At 38.2% G+C, this 16127-nt stretch overlaps 1 protein-coding gene across 4 annotated transcripts; it reads left to right on the top strand.

The window, feature by feature from the left end:
• The first annotated feature begins 1161 nt into the window (after positions 1–1161).
• LOC104094548 (auxin response factor 18-like) lies at positions 1162–5429 on the top strand. Of its 4 annotated transcripts, XM_070177538.1 has the most exons (6): positions 1162–1350; positions 1446–1771; positions 2162–3247; positions 3851–4734; positions 4837–4899; positions 5105–5429. In XM_070177538.1, the coding sequence occupies exons 3-6, from the start codon at positions 2267–2269 to the stop codon at positions 5184–5186; spliced, it is 2010 nt and encodes a 669-aa protein (XP_070033639.1). In that variant the 5' UTR covers positions 1162–1350; positions 1446–1771; positions 2162–2266; the 3' UTR covers positions 5187–5429. The 4 variants fall into 4 exon arrangements, with proteins under 4 accessions (XP_070033639.1, XP_033511586.1, XP_009598800.1 ...); XM_033655695.2 differs by lacking the exon at positions 1446–1771 and having other exon boundaries at positions 1162–1329; XM_009600505.4 differs by lacking the exon at positions 1446–1771.
• The last annotated feature ends 10698 nt before the right edge of the window (positions 5430–16127 follow it).

Here is a 16127-nt window from a genome sequence, read left to right as displayed (position 1 = left end):
GGTACCACGTTATTGTTTTTACCGTGGTGGCCTGACTCGGCGTCAATGTTCAAGTGAGCAAATTGAGAATTTGACATTCTTAGGTTAACCTGAAATCAAACTTCAATGAACAAGTGTAAAATAAGGTGTGTTATGGAGATTCCTATTAAATCACCACTATTATCCTTAGCCCCATGGTGGGCGCCAAACTGTTTACCCTTAAAAATGAGTAACAATTAAATTTGTACACGGTTTAAAAGATATGTGATTTAATTTAATACAAATGATCTAAGAACCGCGAATAATTAAATTAGAGAGAGAATAAACGATCAACCCAATCACGATGGAACAATCAAGCTTGATTTTAAGTTGATCACATAAAACTGGCTCCGATTGAGCCCTCGATATGACCTCGGTTGAAATTAAAGAAGAAAGTAACTGAAGAACACTTTGAATAATAGCTAGAAGACAAAAATAAACTTTTATTGCTTTGATGCTCGTGTCATTAATGGTTTAAAATGAAAAAGTCCTCCCCTTTATATAGTAGGAGAATTTTAATCATAGTACAAGTCTAAATAAGGTAAAATTCTTTTTTGGTAAATGTCGATTCGTAGTTGAATCGGACGGGAATTGCGCCGTAATATCCGGTTGAGGGCGAATATTACGGCTCCTTGTTCATCAAGCTCAATCGTTTCTCTTTTTTCTTGGTCTCGAAATTTTACTCGGTTCGGATCTGTTATTTAGCCATGCCCGATCCCAGATGCACCATTCGTTCCCCCGAGCTCCGAGACGAGGGACCTTTCGGCTTCGCTCAAGGTTGCGTCAGATCATGCTTCACTCTCATTTTTTTACTGGGGAATCGGGGGTAACATTATCCCCGATTTTACTCGTACACAAGTTATTTACAATCAACTAATTTAAACGGGCTCTAACATCTAACATTGGATTAGATTCGATCTTAGTTTAGTTGATTTTAGAAAAAAAAATCATTGAACGCTTCAGTCCAAGACGTAGCCAAATACGGTTGTGTACAAAAGAGAATTTTGTTTTACTCGGGGTAAATTCTCCAAGTCAATTTACTTCTCTACAGAGTAAAAAGACATTGGCCATTATCTCGCGATATTTTTAACAAAATAACTCCTTCCCCGCGAGACGATAGATTTTTAACAATCCTATAACTATACTATCTCTGTGTCTGTTCTCTTTTCCCTCTTTATCTCACATTTGTTCAGATCCGAAGAGATGGTATAATTTTGCTCTATAGAAGGTTTAGGTTAAAGATTGGTTGCGGCGGCGGCGGTGGTAACGGTGATGAAGAAGAAGAGAGAGAAAATGGAGTTACAAATTTAAGTAAGAAGCGAGTGTACTCCGGCAAGTAACTTCGACTAATCGGTTATTTTCCTTTTCATACGAACAATCATCATGTACGGACATTGACATTGACGCCATGAATTTGTTGTCAACAGACACACTAGTAACGTGGAATTGAAGTGAATTTGGAACAGAACGACTTGTTGAAACTGAAAAGGCTGTAAATGCAAGTGCTTTTAAGCGAGACTGCGAGTCATTAATGTGTCACAGAGTAGGCTTTTTTTGGTTATAGGATTTGATTGAAGAGGAGGGGATTGATGAAGCTGTGTTATAATTACACTCTCTGTCTAAATGAAGGCACAGTCTGCAGTTGTTGAGGCTTTAATTGTTTGCTTCCGAATTAATTGTCCGATCAACTTGCGTACAAGACATGCTTTGGATCAGCTTTTTCTCGTTTTAATTTCTCTCTTTGTAAATTTAAGTAATACATTTGCTTCTTCTGTGGTTTCCATTTTTACTTTCCGTAAATGAGGTTGTGTTCTTATCCAGTTTTTCTTCATTACCGCATTTAAATAGTGATAGGCGCACAGGAATCAAATCTGAAACTGCGATTCTCTGATCATCAAAAAATACAAAGAGGATTTGCACCAAACAAATTAATTTTATTGTAAAAAAAAGGTTGTAGTAATGTGTTCTTTTATTGTTGAAATGTCTAAAAGTTTATATAAAAAGCACATTAGATGTATTTACTAGTTGGGTGTAAACATTGAGCCAGAATACCTTTTGGTGTAGGTTTATTTGTAGTATTGTTTCAGTAATTATCTTCTTTTGCTTGAATTTGTTCCTGACATGTTTTATTTTTGGTACGCAGAACCTGCTGAAGAAGTAGGAGGTGTTTCAAAATTGTCATTTGTAGTTATTACCAAAGGAAACCATCTATAAGAAGAAAGGAAGTAGCTTTTGCAGGACAGGTAAAATGAAGGAGGCGATAGAGAAGTGTGTGGACTCTCAGCTATGGCACGCCTGTGCAGGAAGCATGGTGCAAATTCCTCCATTAAACTCCAACATCTTCTATTTCCCACAAGGCCATGCTGAGCATACATCTACAGATGTTGATTTCACTGCTCTGCCGAGAATTTCTGCTATGATTCTATGCAGGGTCAATGCTGTAAAATTCTTAGCTGACCCTGAAACTGATGAGATTTATGCCAAGATTATGCTTATTCCGGTTGAAAACAAGAACCATGACTTTGAAAATGACACTGTTTTAGGAAGCAGTGCGGTTGAAACAACTGAGAAGCCTAGTTCGTTCGCCAAGACGTTGACTCAATCGGATGCAAATAACGGGGGTGGTTTTTCAGTTCCTAGGTACTGTGCAGAGACAATTTTCCCGAGGTTGGATTTTACAGCTGAGCCTCCTGTCCAGACTGTGATCGCGAAGGATGTTCATGGTGCAATCTGGAAGTTCAGGCACATCTATAGGGGCACGCCACGGAGGCATTTGTTGACAACTGGTTGGAGTTCATTTGTGAATCAGAAGAAGCTGGTTGCAGGGGACTCTGTTGTGTTTCTGAGGGCAGAAAATGGTGATCTTTGTGTTGGAATTCGCAGGGTAAAGCGGGGTGGTATTGGTGGGATGGAACTGAATTCTTCTGGTGGGAGATTTAGAGATAAGGGACAAGTGAGCCCTGAATCAGTTGTTAAGGCTGCATATCTCGCTGCTAGTGGCCAGCCTTTTGAAATTGTTTATTACCCTCGTGCAAGCTCTCCTGAATTTTGTGTTAGGGCGTCTTCTGTGAATGCTGCAATGAACGTTCAATGGTGCTCAGGGATGAGGTTCAAAATGGCTTTTGAAACCGAGGATTCTTCTCGGATCAGCTGGTTCATGGGAAGTATATCATCGGTTCAGGTTGCTGACCCCATCCGCTGGCCTCATTCACCTTGGCGGTTTCTTCAGGTAATGCAGCCACTTTCAGTTTTCTATTTGGACCAATACATAACTGTTTATTAATGTCAATTTGCCATTATTCTATATTAATATTCCTATTTAACAATGGGATGAAAGAAGTACTTTTGTGTGTATAATGGTTAAGCCGTTAAGCAACCAATGAAAACATAATGGTTATGCGAAGATGGTTCTTTATGCTGAGCAGTACTATTAAAGCATTCCGTTCCCTGCTAGGTGTTAGGATTATTTTCTTTCCTTTTCCCCATTTCTCCAATTCCTGGCTGGGAGATTGTTGGAGATCTACACAAGACATGGTATGAAGTCACATAGTAGTAGCACGAGAAACTTGACAGAAGTGTTCTATTTGCCAACTATGACATGTAAAAGTGGTTGCTGCATTCCTTTCATCTCTTAGTAGTGAGTTCCAGGCTTATCATATTCTATTGGGACTACTTTAGATATATGAAATTATTTCTGTAATTGCATTGAATGTTACTGGCTTACTGCTACTATGATGTAATCGAATTTGAAGTGCTAAATCCAGTTTTGTATCTCCAGTTAACATTTAGTTGTAGTTGTTTGGTTTATAAATTTCTTTGTTATATACTGCAGGTGACATGGGATGAACCAGATTTACTGCAAAATGTAAAACATGTCAGCCCATGGCTTGTCGAATTGGTCTCTAATATGCCCGTCATTCACTTATCACACTTCTCACCACCAAGGAAAAAGTTGTGTTTACCGCAAGATTTTGCACTTGACAGTCAATTTCCATTACCTTCATTTTTGGGCAACCCCCTCAGGTCCAGCAGTCCTTTTTGTTGTCTATCTGACAACATCACTGCAGGCATACAGGGAGCCAGGCATGCTCAGTTTGGAGTACCTTTATTGGATCTCCAACTTAGCAAAAAAATTCAGTTGGGACTGCTACCACCCGTTTCCCAACCACTCGATGCTGATTCTAGAATTCTTAATGGCATCAGTAAGGTCCAAAAAGAGAGCAACGAAAACATATCTTGCTTGCTTACCATGGGTAGTTCTAGTCAGATGTTGGATAAAGCTGATAATTTGAAAACACCTCGGTTTTTACTCTTTGGCCAACCAATTCTCACTGAGCAGCAAATGTCAAGTGGCCGCTCTACTAATGTTCCTCCACAAGTCCAAACAAAAAGAGACTCCTCCGGTGAGGCACAAATGGAAACTGAAAGAATTTCTCTTGGCTGGAAAGGCCTTTCAGAAAGTCTATCAAACGCTACATTACTTTGGAATAAAGGTTATCACGCAGCTGAACTTGGCATGAGTACTGGTCACTGCAAAGTATTCCTAGATTCGGAGGATGTAGGACATGCCCTTGATATCTCAGTTTTAAGATCATATGAAGAGCTGTATAAAAAACTTGCAGACATTTTTGGATTAGAAAGATTAGATATGATGACACTTGTACTCTATATAGATGCAACAGGTGCATCTAGACAAATTGGAGATGCACCATTCAGGTGCATGCATTGCTTCCAGTACTTTCTATTCTTGAATTCATTCATGTCAAAAAATATTTCTAGTAAAAAGTTCTTATCAATGCCCTCGGACTTGTAATGCAGTGACTTTGTGAAGACTGCAAAAAGACTGACAATTCTGAAGAATCCTGACAACAGTGCTGCAAGGTAATTATTAGTAATTGAATACTTCCTTTAGTGACTGTTGTCTTTGTATCAAACCATCAGAACTAAACCATTCTACCTTGAAAGGTTTGTAGATAATCTCGAGAATAATAGTTCCGACATATTCCAAATTGTGCTGTTTTACTATACCTTCTCTACTAGGGGGAATTGGTATATTGTGATTAATGCCTAAAATCGTGTATTTCAGGAAATGGCTCACCGATCTGCCAACTGCTGAAGGTTGTCTAGATTCTTCAAACCAGGCAGGATCCCTTAGCATCTTTGCGTAAATTAGCTTTTATTACCTCTGGTTGTTTCTAAGAAATCATAGACTGCCATTTGTAGTGTGAAAGGACACTACTAATGGAACATGGATATGTTTTAAGGATGTCTCCGTTTTCTTTATGTTGGGAATAATGTGACGGTTGTTCTGTTTACCACATCTTGCTAAGCTGTAGCCACATGTTTGTTAGTGGTATTATCAAAGACAACAAAATTTATTCATGTGAAGACATGTTTATGTATTTCTTCCATATCAGTATTCTTGTCTTCTGCAAATTCTTGATTATATGCTTGGCATTACGAAGTTTAAATAAGATACAGACGCTGGGACTCCAAATTTCCTGTCATTGTTGAGAGAACTTTCCTCTGCTTTTCATGATGCTGATCGGTGAGTTGTGTCATTTTATCCGGATGGTCAAATGTGGTTGCAAACATGCCACAAGAATTCAACGGCAATGCTTAATGTGTCGTGTACTATGTATTCTTGCAGCAATATTCCAGTGGAACTACAATCCATATATATAAAACTCGAAATTGTGTTGTCCCCAAACCTCAATATTTGCATTGTGATCTTCTGTTGATTATAGTAAACTGCCAAGCAAGTTCTAGTTAGGTTCCTTGCGTCAAATTGGCCAGTAAGGCGAAAACATAAAGGAAATGGATTGACATACAGGATTATTCGCCTCTGATCCATTTTGGGGCAACGTCTCTGGAAATACTCCCCGGTCTCAAATTATCTTGTCGTAGTTTCTAAAAATTCTTGTCTCAAATTATTTGTCATTTTAAAAGTTCAAGACAAAATTAATTATTTTCTTCTCATTTTACCCTTAGTAGTAATTGTTCTCGAAGATGGAGAAGGGTCTTGTAAAGAAGAGGAGTTTTGGCATAACTGGTAAAGTTGTTGTCATGTAACCAGGAGGTCACGGGTTTGAGCCGTGAAAATAGTCTAATTAATATTGTACGCAGCGTAAGACTGGACTTGTGGTCCGGCTCTTCCAGGCCCCCGCGCATAGCCGGAACTTAGTGCGCCGGAACAAATAATTAGGGATGGAGGGAGTATATTTTAGCAATTTAATTTTGTGAGGCCAGCAGCATCCAGCAAGAAAAAAAAATTTCCACTCTGTTTTGTTTTTTGGTAGAGAAGCTCGACATGGTCGGCGAGTTAAGTAATTTAAACTTGAAGCTTTCCTTGTAGTTTGTGTTTTATATATTATTATTTGTTCTAGCATGAATAGAGAAGCTTATTGCGTGGTAAAATGGAGAAAGTACCAAATATAAAAAGAAGGAAGTTCGAAAGGATAGTGAATGAAGTTTACGAGCGAGACAATGGAACAGATCCCCAACAAAGAAGAAAGAAACAGAAAGGTCGTGACAGTGTGTGGTTTTGTCTCATGTGAGTTTGAAAACATGTTGATTATGCCCAATACCTAATTACCAAAAAAAGTCATAGGATTTGTTCAAGTACTTTTCTAAGTATGAGTATATTTTGTCACGATCAACTATCAATCAAAATGACAATTGTCGAGGCACACGTGCGCCTGCCAACCAAATAGGTTTGGTTTTCATCAATTTGATGTGATTTAATTAATTTGTACTCTAAAATGAGTGGTTCAATTCATTAAGCTCTCGGTAGTTACTCTAGTGGTGAGCACCCTCCACTTCCAACTAAGAGGTTGTGAGTTGGAGTCACCCCCAGAGTAAGGTGGGGAGTTCTTGGAGGGAAGGAGCCGAGGGTCTATCGGAAACAGCCTCTCTACCCCAGGGTAGGGGTAAGCTCTGCGTACACACTACCCTCCCCAGACCCCACTAGTGGGATTATACTGTGTTGTTGTTGTAATTTTATTTTGCATTTATTTTAAAAAATTATTTCCATGATTTAAATCACCAACTTTATGGGGGGAAATTCAAAAATAGCCAAATTTACAAGTGGTAATTGAAAAATAATCACAATTTCAAAAGTAATCGAAATTTAGCCACTTTTCATGTAAAGATAAATCTGAACGAAAACACTGTTCAAAATCCGAAAAATATTCCAGCATAATATACTGGAGTTCCAATATAATACACTGGAACTCCAGCATATTATACTGGAGTTTCAGTATAATATACCGGTCCAGTATAATATTCTGAAGTTCATACACAGGTGCTCGAATTTTCAGTATATCATGTTGGAACTTTACGCGTGTTGGAGTTCCAGTATAATATGCTGGAAGTTCATACACATGTGCATCAATCTCCAGTATATTATGCTGGACCGATTCGTGTTGCAGCAAAATAATGGTTATTTTTCAATGACTTTGTAAACGATGGCTATTTTTCAATTATCAGTCCGAAAACTAGATAGCCTGTACTATTTGTTACACAACGACAATTCTTATATTTATGCCAATTCCTTTGCCATGAAGATGAATTGGGAAAAAAAAGGTTCTCATGCAAATATTAATGCTGGTTTGAGAGCAGGGCAGATTTAGGGGTGAGTGTTCACCCGAACCCCCTTCGCCGAAAAATTACATTATATATATACGGTAAAATTTGATTTTTACCTCTTTATATTATATTTTGAATCCCCTTTCATACAGCCCAAAAACATGGCTTAGTGGTCAAGAGGGTTCAAAACCATTATGAGGTTCATTGGTTCCATTCCCACTGGCCAATCTCTTTAAAAATTTTAAGTTATTCCTTTTTTGAACCCTTAGCAGAAGTCCTCCCTCCACCACTGTTTGAGAGGGTGCTAGGGGGTGGGGGATTAACCTTTTCTAAATGTGGATTCTAGTGGTGCATTATTAGACTAAGTGACACAATAATTATTTCTTTTATTTTTCTTTTCTTCTGTCTGAACTTACAATTAATGGCCATTTTGACTAACACCACTTGATAAGTATTAGTTTATCCGCTGAAAATTATAGTCCCTAATGCAGCCTTAATAATTCAAGCTCTGAAAATAATGCATTATCAACTAGTCTAATAATTTCAACCATCCCACTAGTTTAAACATGATAAAGTGGAATCAGCATCGGAGTGACTTGTTTTCTGTAGAAATGAAACAACCTTTGCCCAAATAAATAAATACTGTAAACAAACACGTTTGCAGAAAACAGGAAAATGATCATAAGTATTGCTAAGTTAATTCATGGTATAAGATATGCATAAACCTACTACTGTGAGATTATTTCTTTGTAACTAGCTATGCTCGTCAAATAGAGATAGTATTAGGAGACTAATAGCCTATTTCCGTGCTTTTAAAATCCGTTTATTTTTGGGGGAAATTTCTTAAAATTAAATTTTCAAATAAATATTTTTGGTAAGAAGCAGTTTATGCTACAAAGTCATTTAGAACAACAATTAGTGTTTGATCAAACTTTTAAAAAGTATTTCTAAGTATGTTTTCTCAAAAGTGCATTTCAAAAAAAAATTGTAAGGGAGAAGCTACTTTTACTTTTTTTTTTCTTCTCAAAAACTACTTCTACTGAAAACACTTTTTTCTTCTAAAAACTTGGTCAAACACCTTAATTTTAAAAAATATATTATTTTTTTTTACCAAAAATAAATATGACCAAATAGGCTACAAGGGGCAAAGGTTGGGTCAAAGGATTGGAAAAAGAACATGAATTAAAGCAACAGTTTGATCATCCCAAAGTTTCTCCTTTGTATTCAGTTCCGAAAGCGCCTTAGCTTCTGGACGTTGGGATAAACGAGCATAATTATTTTTTTCAGTTGAATTTCTTGGTTTCCATAAGAAAGATCCTACAAGCACGATGAATGATCAAACTCCTCATTTTCTGCTTCAATGTTTCATAAAATTCAGTTCACCACAACATTGTGTGTTTCAAGGTACGACTTATTGTCGTTGGATCAAATTAAAGTTGTGTTGTCTCCTAGGCCACATGGAGGCAGTTGTTATAAGAAATATTTGTTGAAAACAATTCATTATTTCAGGGTCATTTCCCAGAGTTTCAAGTACCTTGGGTCGGTTATCCAGGGGATAGAAGATCGACGAGGATATCACATACTGTATAGGGGTGGGATAGATGAAATAGAGGTTAGCATCTGAAGTCATGTATGACAAGAAAGTGTCATCGCTACTCAAAGGTAAGTTTTATAGAGCGATAGTTAGATCAGCCATATTGCATGGGGCGGAGTGTTGGCCAGTTAAGAACTCACATATCCATAAGATGAAAGTAGCAGAAATGAGGATGTTGCGGTGGATGTGCGGGCACACTAGGACGGATAAGATTAGGAATGAAGATATTCGGGAGAAGGTGGGCATGGCTCCCATTGATGACAAGATGCGGGAAGCGAGGCTCAGATGGTTCGGGCACGTACAGAGGAGAAGCTTGGATGCCCCGGTAAGGAGATGTGAGCGGTTGGCATTGATGGGTACGAGGAGAGGTAGATGGCGGCCTAAGAAGTATTGGGGAGAGGTGATCATGCGGGATATGGCGAGACTTCAGATCTCCGAGGACATGGCACTCGATAGGAAACTGTGGAGGTCGAGCATTAAGGTTGTAGGTTAGGAGATAGTTGAGCATATTTAGTCTACCAGTGTGAGGCTAGGCTGATAGGTTTTAGTCTTAGACTGCTAGTGGTCAATATTGTGTCTACACTACTCTTTCATTTTTATAATGTCGGGCCTTATTTACTGGTTATTATTTCTATTTTCCATCTATTCATTGGTTCTTGTGATGTTGTTATTATTCCTGTGGTTTTTTTTTTTTACGGTACTGATATATCGTCTCTTTTCTCTTTTCGTCTTCTTGAGCCGAGAGTCTATCGGAAATAGTCTCCCTACTCCTCAGGGTAGAGGTAAGATCTGCGTACATACTAACCTGCTCAAACCTCACTTATGAAATTTTACTGGATTATTATTGTTGTTGTTGTTGTTGTAATTCATTATTTCAGCAGAAAAACTCCATTTCCCAAAAAATGTGAACCAAACGTCAACCTTACGAAGAAAACTACATTGCATCTCAGCCGCTAAGCACTGAGCCGAGGCTCGGCTGGCTTGTATTACTTTGGCACAACAAGGCTGATTAAAGCTTGGCTGGGCGCAGTCTTAGCAAAATTAAATTCAACTCAACTTGGTCAGAGTCGAGCTGGATTTGAGCTTGATTTGAATAAGCACAAACTCCGTTATACTGTGGGTGATTGACATGAATAGACCTATAAGAGATTTGGTCTTTAAATATTATTCATGCTTTTTATATATTTAGAAAATAACCTCCGGCAATACACACACTTAATTTCTCAACCAGATTAGTAGATTTTATACTATATTTATTGTATTTTCATTCATAAAACTCTACCCAGTTAGCATTATTGAGATTAAAAGATTGGTGAATGAAAAATGGAGAAGAAAGTACAGGAAAAATGGCCATTTTGCTTTGGAAAGAGCAAGTGTCCCTCATTGGTGGTGAAAAGAAAAGTGAACGTGCTTATATTGAGAAAACACTTTTCTTGGTGTTAAATAGGTTGGAAATAAAGTAAACCTCGCGTCGCCGCCGTCGCTCGGCTTCGGCTTCGGCCAACGATTGATTGATTAATCTTTTGGGACATAATTTCTTTAAATTATTTAATTAATTAACAGACCCACGCGACGAGATGCGACGGGACCCGTTTCTTTCCCAGATTATTTTAAATCTCTTTTCCTGAAATATTTCAAACGAAAAATGTTCTCACCTATTCCAACAGCCATGGGTGTTACTGAAAAGTTACAACCCTTTTCAGAAATAGTGCCAGAAAATAAATATACCTTGATCACAGAATCTTTCCTTATGAAAATTTTCTTATCTTGTTCTTCTTTTGCACAAAATTTTCTAGTGTGTTTTACAACCATTGAGTGGTTCAAAGTTCATCAGAGTTTTTGGTACCAATACACTAGTGAGTTAAATCGTTCTATCTTGGGAGGATAATATTTCAGCACCTCGGGTATTTGATGGGAATAATTTTCTTAAGGACACACTGTGCATTCAGTGGGCTCAATTTATTCCGAAATTATTTTCAGATATTATTTCGACATTCTGTTACTGCTAACTTTCTGTTTCTGTTTTCTGTTTCAGAAAATATACTGTTTCATTATTCATTATAGTAATACATATTGGCTAACAATCTTAAGGAAATTATTTTAATATTATAATCTGTATTCTATTTTTGGAGATTAAAACCTGTGTGATTTTCTACTCCTTCTGAATTTTTCTATTCTGATTTGAAGATATAAAAATTTCATCGGAGTATTAAAATTCAGAAACGATTTGAAGAACATAAAAATCTTCATCGTTTTCTGTGAAACAGTATATAAAAACTTCGGTTTTTATTTATTAAACGTACTGTTTATCATTAATTACAGTACTATTTATTGTACTATTTTTTTTTCCATTAATTGAACTCTTATGTTATTGACAGTGAGAAATGACAATTGATAATGAAAATTCTTCTGCGACTATTGCGGCAACGACGATAGCCTCGTCAAGCCGAACAGATGTGCCACCGACCGAGAAACCGGGGAAATATTCTGGATCCAACTTCAAAGAATGGCAGCAAAGGGTGTTCTTCTGTCTTATCACACTTGGTATGCAGAAACTCACCAGTAAAGAATCTCCATTGCTTGCCGCGGACATGCCAGACAACAAGAAATTTATGATTGTTGAGGTGTGAAAACAGGCAGATTTTCTTTGCAAAGGTTACATTCTAAGTGCTTTGGAGGATGACTTGTACAATGTCTACAGTGCTATGAAAATTTCGAAAGAATTATGGGACTGTCACGACTCAAAATCCTAACTTGTCGTGATGGCGTCTAACGTGGTACTAGGCAAGCCAACTTCTCATAAATATATTTCCAACACTTTTAACAAGAATGAATTAAAACAGATTTAATAGCAAAAGTTCTCATACACGGGATAGGAAAGCCCAAAACATAACGTGGAATTTTCAACTATCGGGGTGTCACAGAGTACATGAGTATCTATACATCATAGTCTGAAAAATATGGTCTATAATAGTCTGAGACCAAATACAGTAAACAAGAAGAAAGGGAATGAGAGACAAGGTCTGCGAAACACCGACAGCTACCTCGAAATCTCCAAAAAATTAACTGTACGAAGGAATCAACACCCACTGTGTCCGGGAATACCTGAATCTACAAACGAAGGGCAGGGTGTAGTATGAATACAACCAACTCAATAAGTAACAATACTAAATAAAGAACTGAAGATAGTGACGAGCTTCACAGCTAAGTCCAAATACAGTAATTTCCAACATAAGAAGGTAGGTATTCTTTCAAGTTCAACATTTAAAACTCAAACAATAATTTCATATCAAATTCGACTGAAACAGAAGATAATGCCTTTCACAAAATTCGAAAACAATGATATATGACAGCTGAAGTGCAAAAATAATGAAATCAATGCATAATGTCAGAGCAACAATCACTCAGTCCTCCCATTCACTGCAACCTCACAATCACTCTTTCCTCACAGTCACTTATTCCTCTCAATCACTCAACACTCAGCACTCGGCACTCGCACTCGCACTCAGTAGGTACATGCGCTCACTGGGGGGTGTGTACAGACTCCGGAGGGGATTCTTCAGCCCAAGCGCTATAACAAGCCAATTATAGCATAAATCAATAAAACACGTTGCGGCGTGCAACCCGATCCCATAAATATCCTCACAATTAGGCCCTCGGTCCCACTCAGTCATCAACCTCTTCAGTCTCTTGGGCTCTCAGAAATCATGATAAGCAGCCCACCAACAATGTAATGATGCACTAATAATGAACAAGAGAGACTGAGATGTAATATGCAAGTAAAACCGTGATATAGTACAAAATAGTAATTTAACAGATAATTCAACACGTACACGACCTCTGTGGATCCCAACAGTGTCAACACATGGTTTAAACTTGATTTATAGTTCGATTTCTCTAATATGTGGAAAACTATACGAGTAAAAATAATTTATTCAACTACACAGATCCATGGAATTTATCAAGTCACAATTTTTACGGTGCATGCCCACACGCCCGTCACCTAGCATGTGCGTCACCTCAAAACCAATCACATAACACATAATCCGGGGTTCCATACCCTCAGGATGAAATTTAGAACTGTTACTTATCTCAAACCGTAAAATTCTTTATTCTGCAATGCCTATCTGCCTCCAAATGCCTCGAATCTAGCCACAATAATTTGATTCAGTCAAAACAAATTATAGGAATAAATTTCAAATGAAAATACTAATTTTTCGATAAAAACTGAAATTTAACCCAAAATTTCTCGGAACCCGACAAAAGTTATAAAAATCCCAAAGCTCATTCAACCATGAGTCTAACCATAACAATTTCACCAAATTCTGACATCAACTCGACCATCTAATCTTCAAATTAAACCAAGGGGTTTTCTAAAATAATTTCAACTTAATTCACCCATTAAAAGTTAAGAACAACAATGGATTAGGGTAATTTGACCATAATTGAGTTAAGAACACTTATCCCGTTATTTTCCTTGAAAATCTCCCAAACATCGCCTCTTCCCGAGCTCCAATTCGTCAGTCCCATTTTCAGAAGTTAAACATTTTGTCCAGGCATTCCTTCTTCGCGAACGCGGCCACTGCCTCGCGTTCGCGAAGCACAATTTTTGTCCCGCCGAGTTTTCCTTCTTCGCGAAGGCGGCATGTCCCTCGCGTTCGCGATGCACAAGTTCTTCTGCCCCAAAATCCCTCTACGCACTTCCTTTGCCTGACCCTTCGCGAACGCATGCGGCACTACGCGATCTCGTAGGCTAATTGCCTGAAGAACCAACATACCGCTCTTTTACGCGAACGCGAGGACCCTATCGCGAACGCGTAGACCTAAGACCTCAATGCTTCGTGAACGCGGGACTTATATCGCGAACGCGAGGGAAAAAATCCAGAAGTGCTCAAGTTCCTCTATGCGAACGCGAGAGCACTATCGCGAACGCGTAGAAGAAAACCAGACACGAGCACATCTAAAGCTTGAGCCATTCTCCAAAACAAATTTCCAAATCCGTTAACCACCCGAAACTCACCCGAGGCCCCCGAGACCTCAACCAAATACACCAACAAGTCCTAAAACATCATACGAACTTATTCGAAACCTCAAATCATATCAAACAACGCTAAAACCACGAATCATACCCCAATTCAAGCCTAATGAAACTAAGAATTTTCAACTTTTACATTCAACGTCGAAGCCTATCAGATCAAGTCTGATTGACCTCAAATTTTGCACACAAGTCATAAATGACATAACGAACCTATTCAAATTTCCAGAATCGGATTCTGACTCCGATATCAAAAAGTCAACTCCCTGGTCAAACTTCCAAACTTAAATTTTTATTTTAACCATTTCAAGCCTAATTTAACTACGGACTTCCAAGTAATTTTCCGGACATGCTCCTAAGTCCAAAATCACCATACGGAGCTATTGGAATCATCAAAACTCTATTCCGGGGTCGTTTACACATAAGTCGATATTCGGTCACTATTTTAACTTAAGCTTTAAACCTTGGAACTAAGTATTCCAATTCATTCCAAAACCTCACCGGACCCGAACCAATTACACAGGGAAGTCACATAACAACTGTAAAGCACAAATTGAGCAGTAAATAGGGGAACGGGGCTGAAATACTCAAAATAATCGGTCGGGTCATTACATTCTCCCCCACTTAAACATATGTTCGTCCTCGAACGTGCCAAGAGTTATTTCCAAGACTTCACATCACTATTCCATCTTACCACGCACATATCCGGAGGTGATCCCATGCCACCCAATTCCATATGGGCCTGACAATACCATGTAATTGAAGATCATTACTTCAACCTTAACCCGTAAACCTTGGAATTCAATTTCCAACATTCAGAATTTCTTTTCAAGACCCGAATATCACACTTATACACTGTATAATTCTAAACAAATTGTATCAAGCCATAGCCATAACTCCGGATATAATCGCATAACATACTACACAACTTGCATACTTGCAGCACCATTCTCGATCATAGTAACTACTCAAAACCAACCCGGTACTGGTATTAAACCCTATATCAAATAAAATCTCGTTCTAAAACCTTTGTACACTGATGATAATGAAAGAAACACGCGGAATCTCATAACCCTTTATCATATCAACAAGTCATGGAGCTTTCTCGCCCCAACCAGAACCATAATCACCTTCTAAGACGACTTTCAATATTATCCTCCCAATATACCGTAATAAAATCTAATAGTACTCATTCTAGGTCCAATGACCATATATTATTAAACACAACTATCCCACTGACATGCCACACCAATACAACTCAAGCCACAATCGCGCAACCTTGTACCCAAAAATGGAATGTGTCTCAAAGTAGAGAACCGTATTGCAAGTTCAATAAGCACCACCACAACTGCAATACTATAAGCTCATTATATATAGTAGAACCAAGACACACGAATTTAATAACAGTAACCAGCTCTTCTAAAGCTCAGATTAACATCACTCGCATGGACAACTCACGTGCTATAGTATTAATATCTTGACCCGCACAGACAACTCACGTGCCAATGTCACCGGCTTCCAGGCCAAGCATATCATACAAGAGCAATCAAATAAGTGCACATATATATGATAAATGAATTAAGATTCCCATGCTCCTGGACCGGTATAAATAACACGCCATAGAATAGGCAGGTGCAAAGTGTGCTATCTCCACTCAAATCGGCAAGTTAACACAGAAATAGTAACTACCCAATTTATTTAGGGAATTAGCCTCTTTGTAACCTCAAGTGCAGTCCAGATAGTTCTCGACAAAGGTACGAATACGAAAAACGTTATAACTTTACGCTTAACAGTCAACTCTAGGCATATCTTTGCCTAAGCATTCTTCCGAGTATGAATACTTGCCCCGATGCCTGCACATGGCTCTAACCTCCTATATGTATGCACTCGTGG

The sequence above is a fragment of the Nicotiana tomentosiformis genome, chromosome 6 (genome assembly GCF_000390325.3).
Source record: "Nicotiana tomentosiformis chromosome 6, ASM39032v3, whole genome shotgun sequence".
Taxonomy (NCBI): Eukaryota; Viridiplantae; Streptophyta; class Magnoliopsida; order Solanales; family Solanaceae; genus Nicotiana; species Nicotiana tomentosiformis.
The sequence above is the reverse complement of the archived record's forward strand: the minus strand, read 5'-3'. Positions and strand labels throughout refer to the sequence as shown.

Bases quoted from the DNA above. Each gene is read 5' to 3' on its own strand.
- LOC104094548 (XM_033655695.2), top strand. From the start codon at position 2,267: ATGAAGGAGGCGATAGAGAAGTGTGTGGACTCTCAGCTATGGCACGCC. The intron at 3,248-3,850 runs GTAATGCAGCCA...TATATACTGCAG, and splicing joins CACCTTGGCGGTTTCTTCAG to GTGACATGGGATGAACCAGA. The intron at 4,735-4,836 runs GTGCATGCATTG...CTTGTAATGCAG, and splicing joins ATTGGAGATGCACCATTCAG to TGACTTTGTGAAGACTGCAA.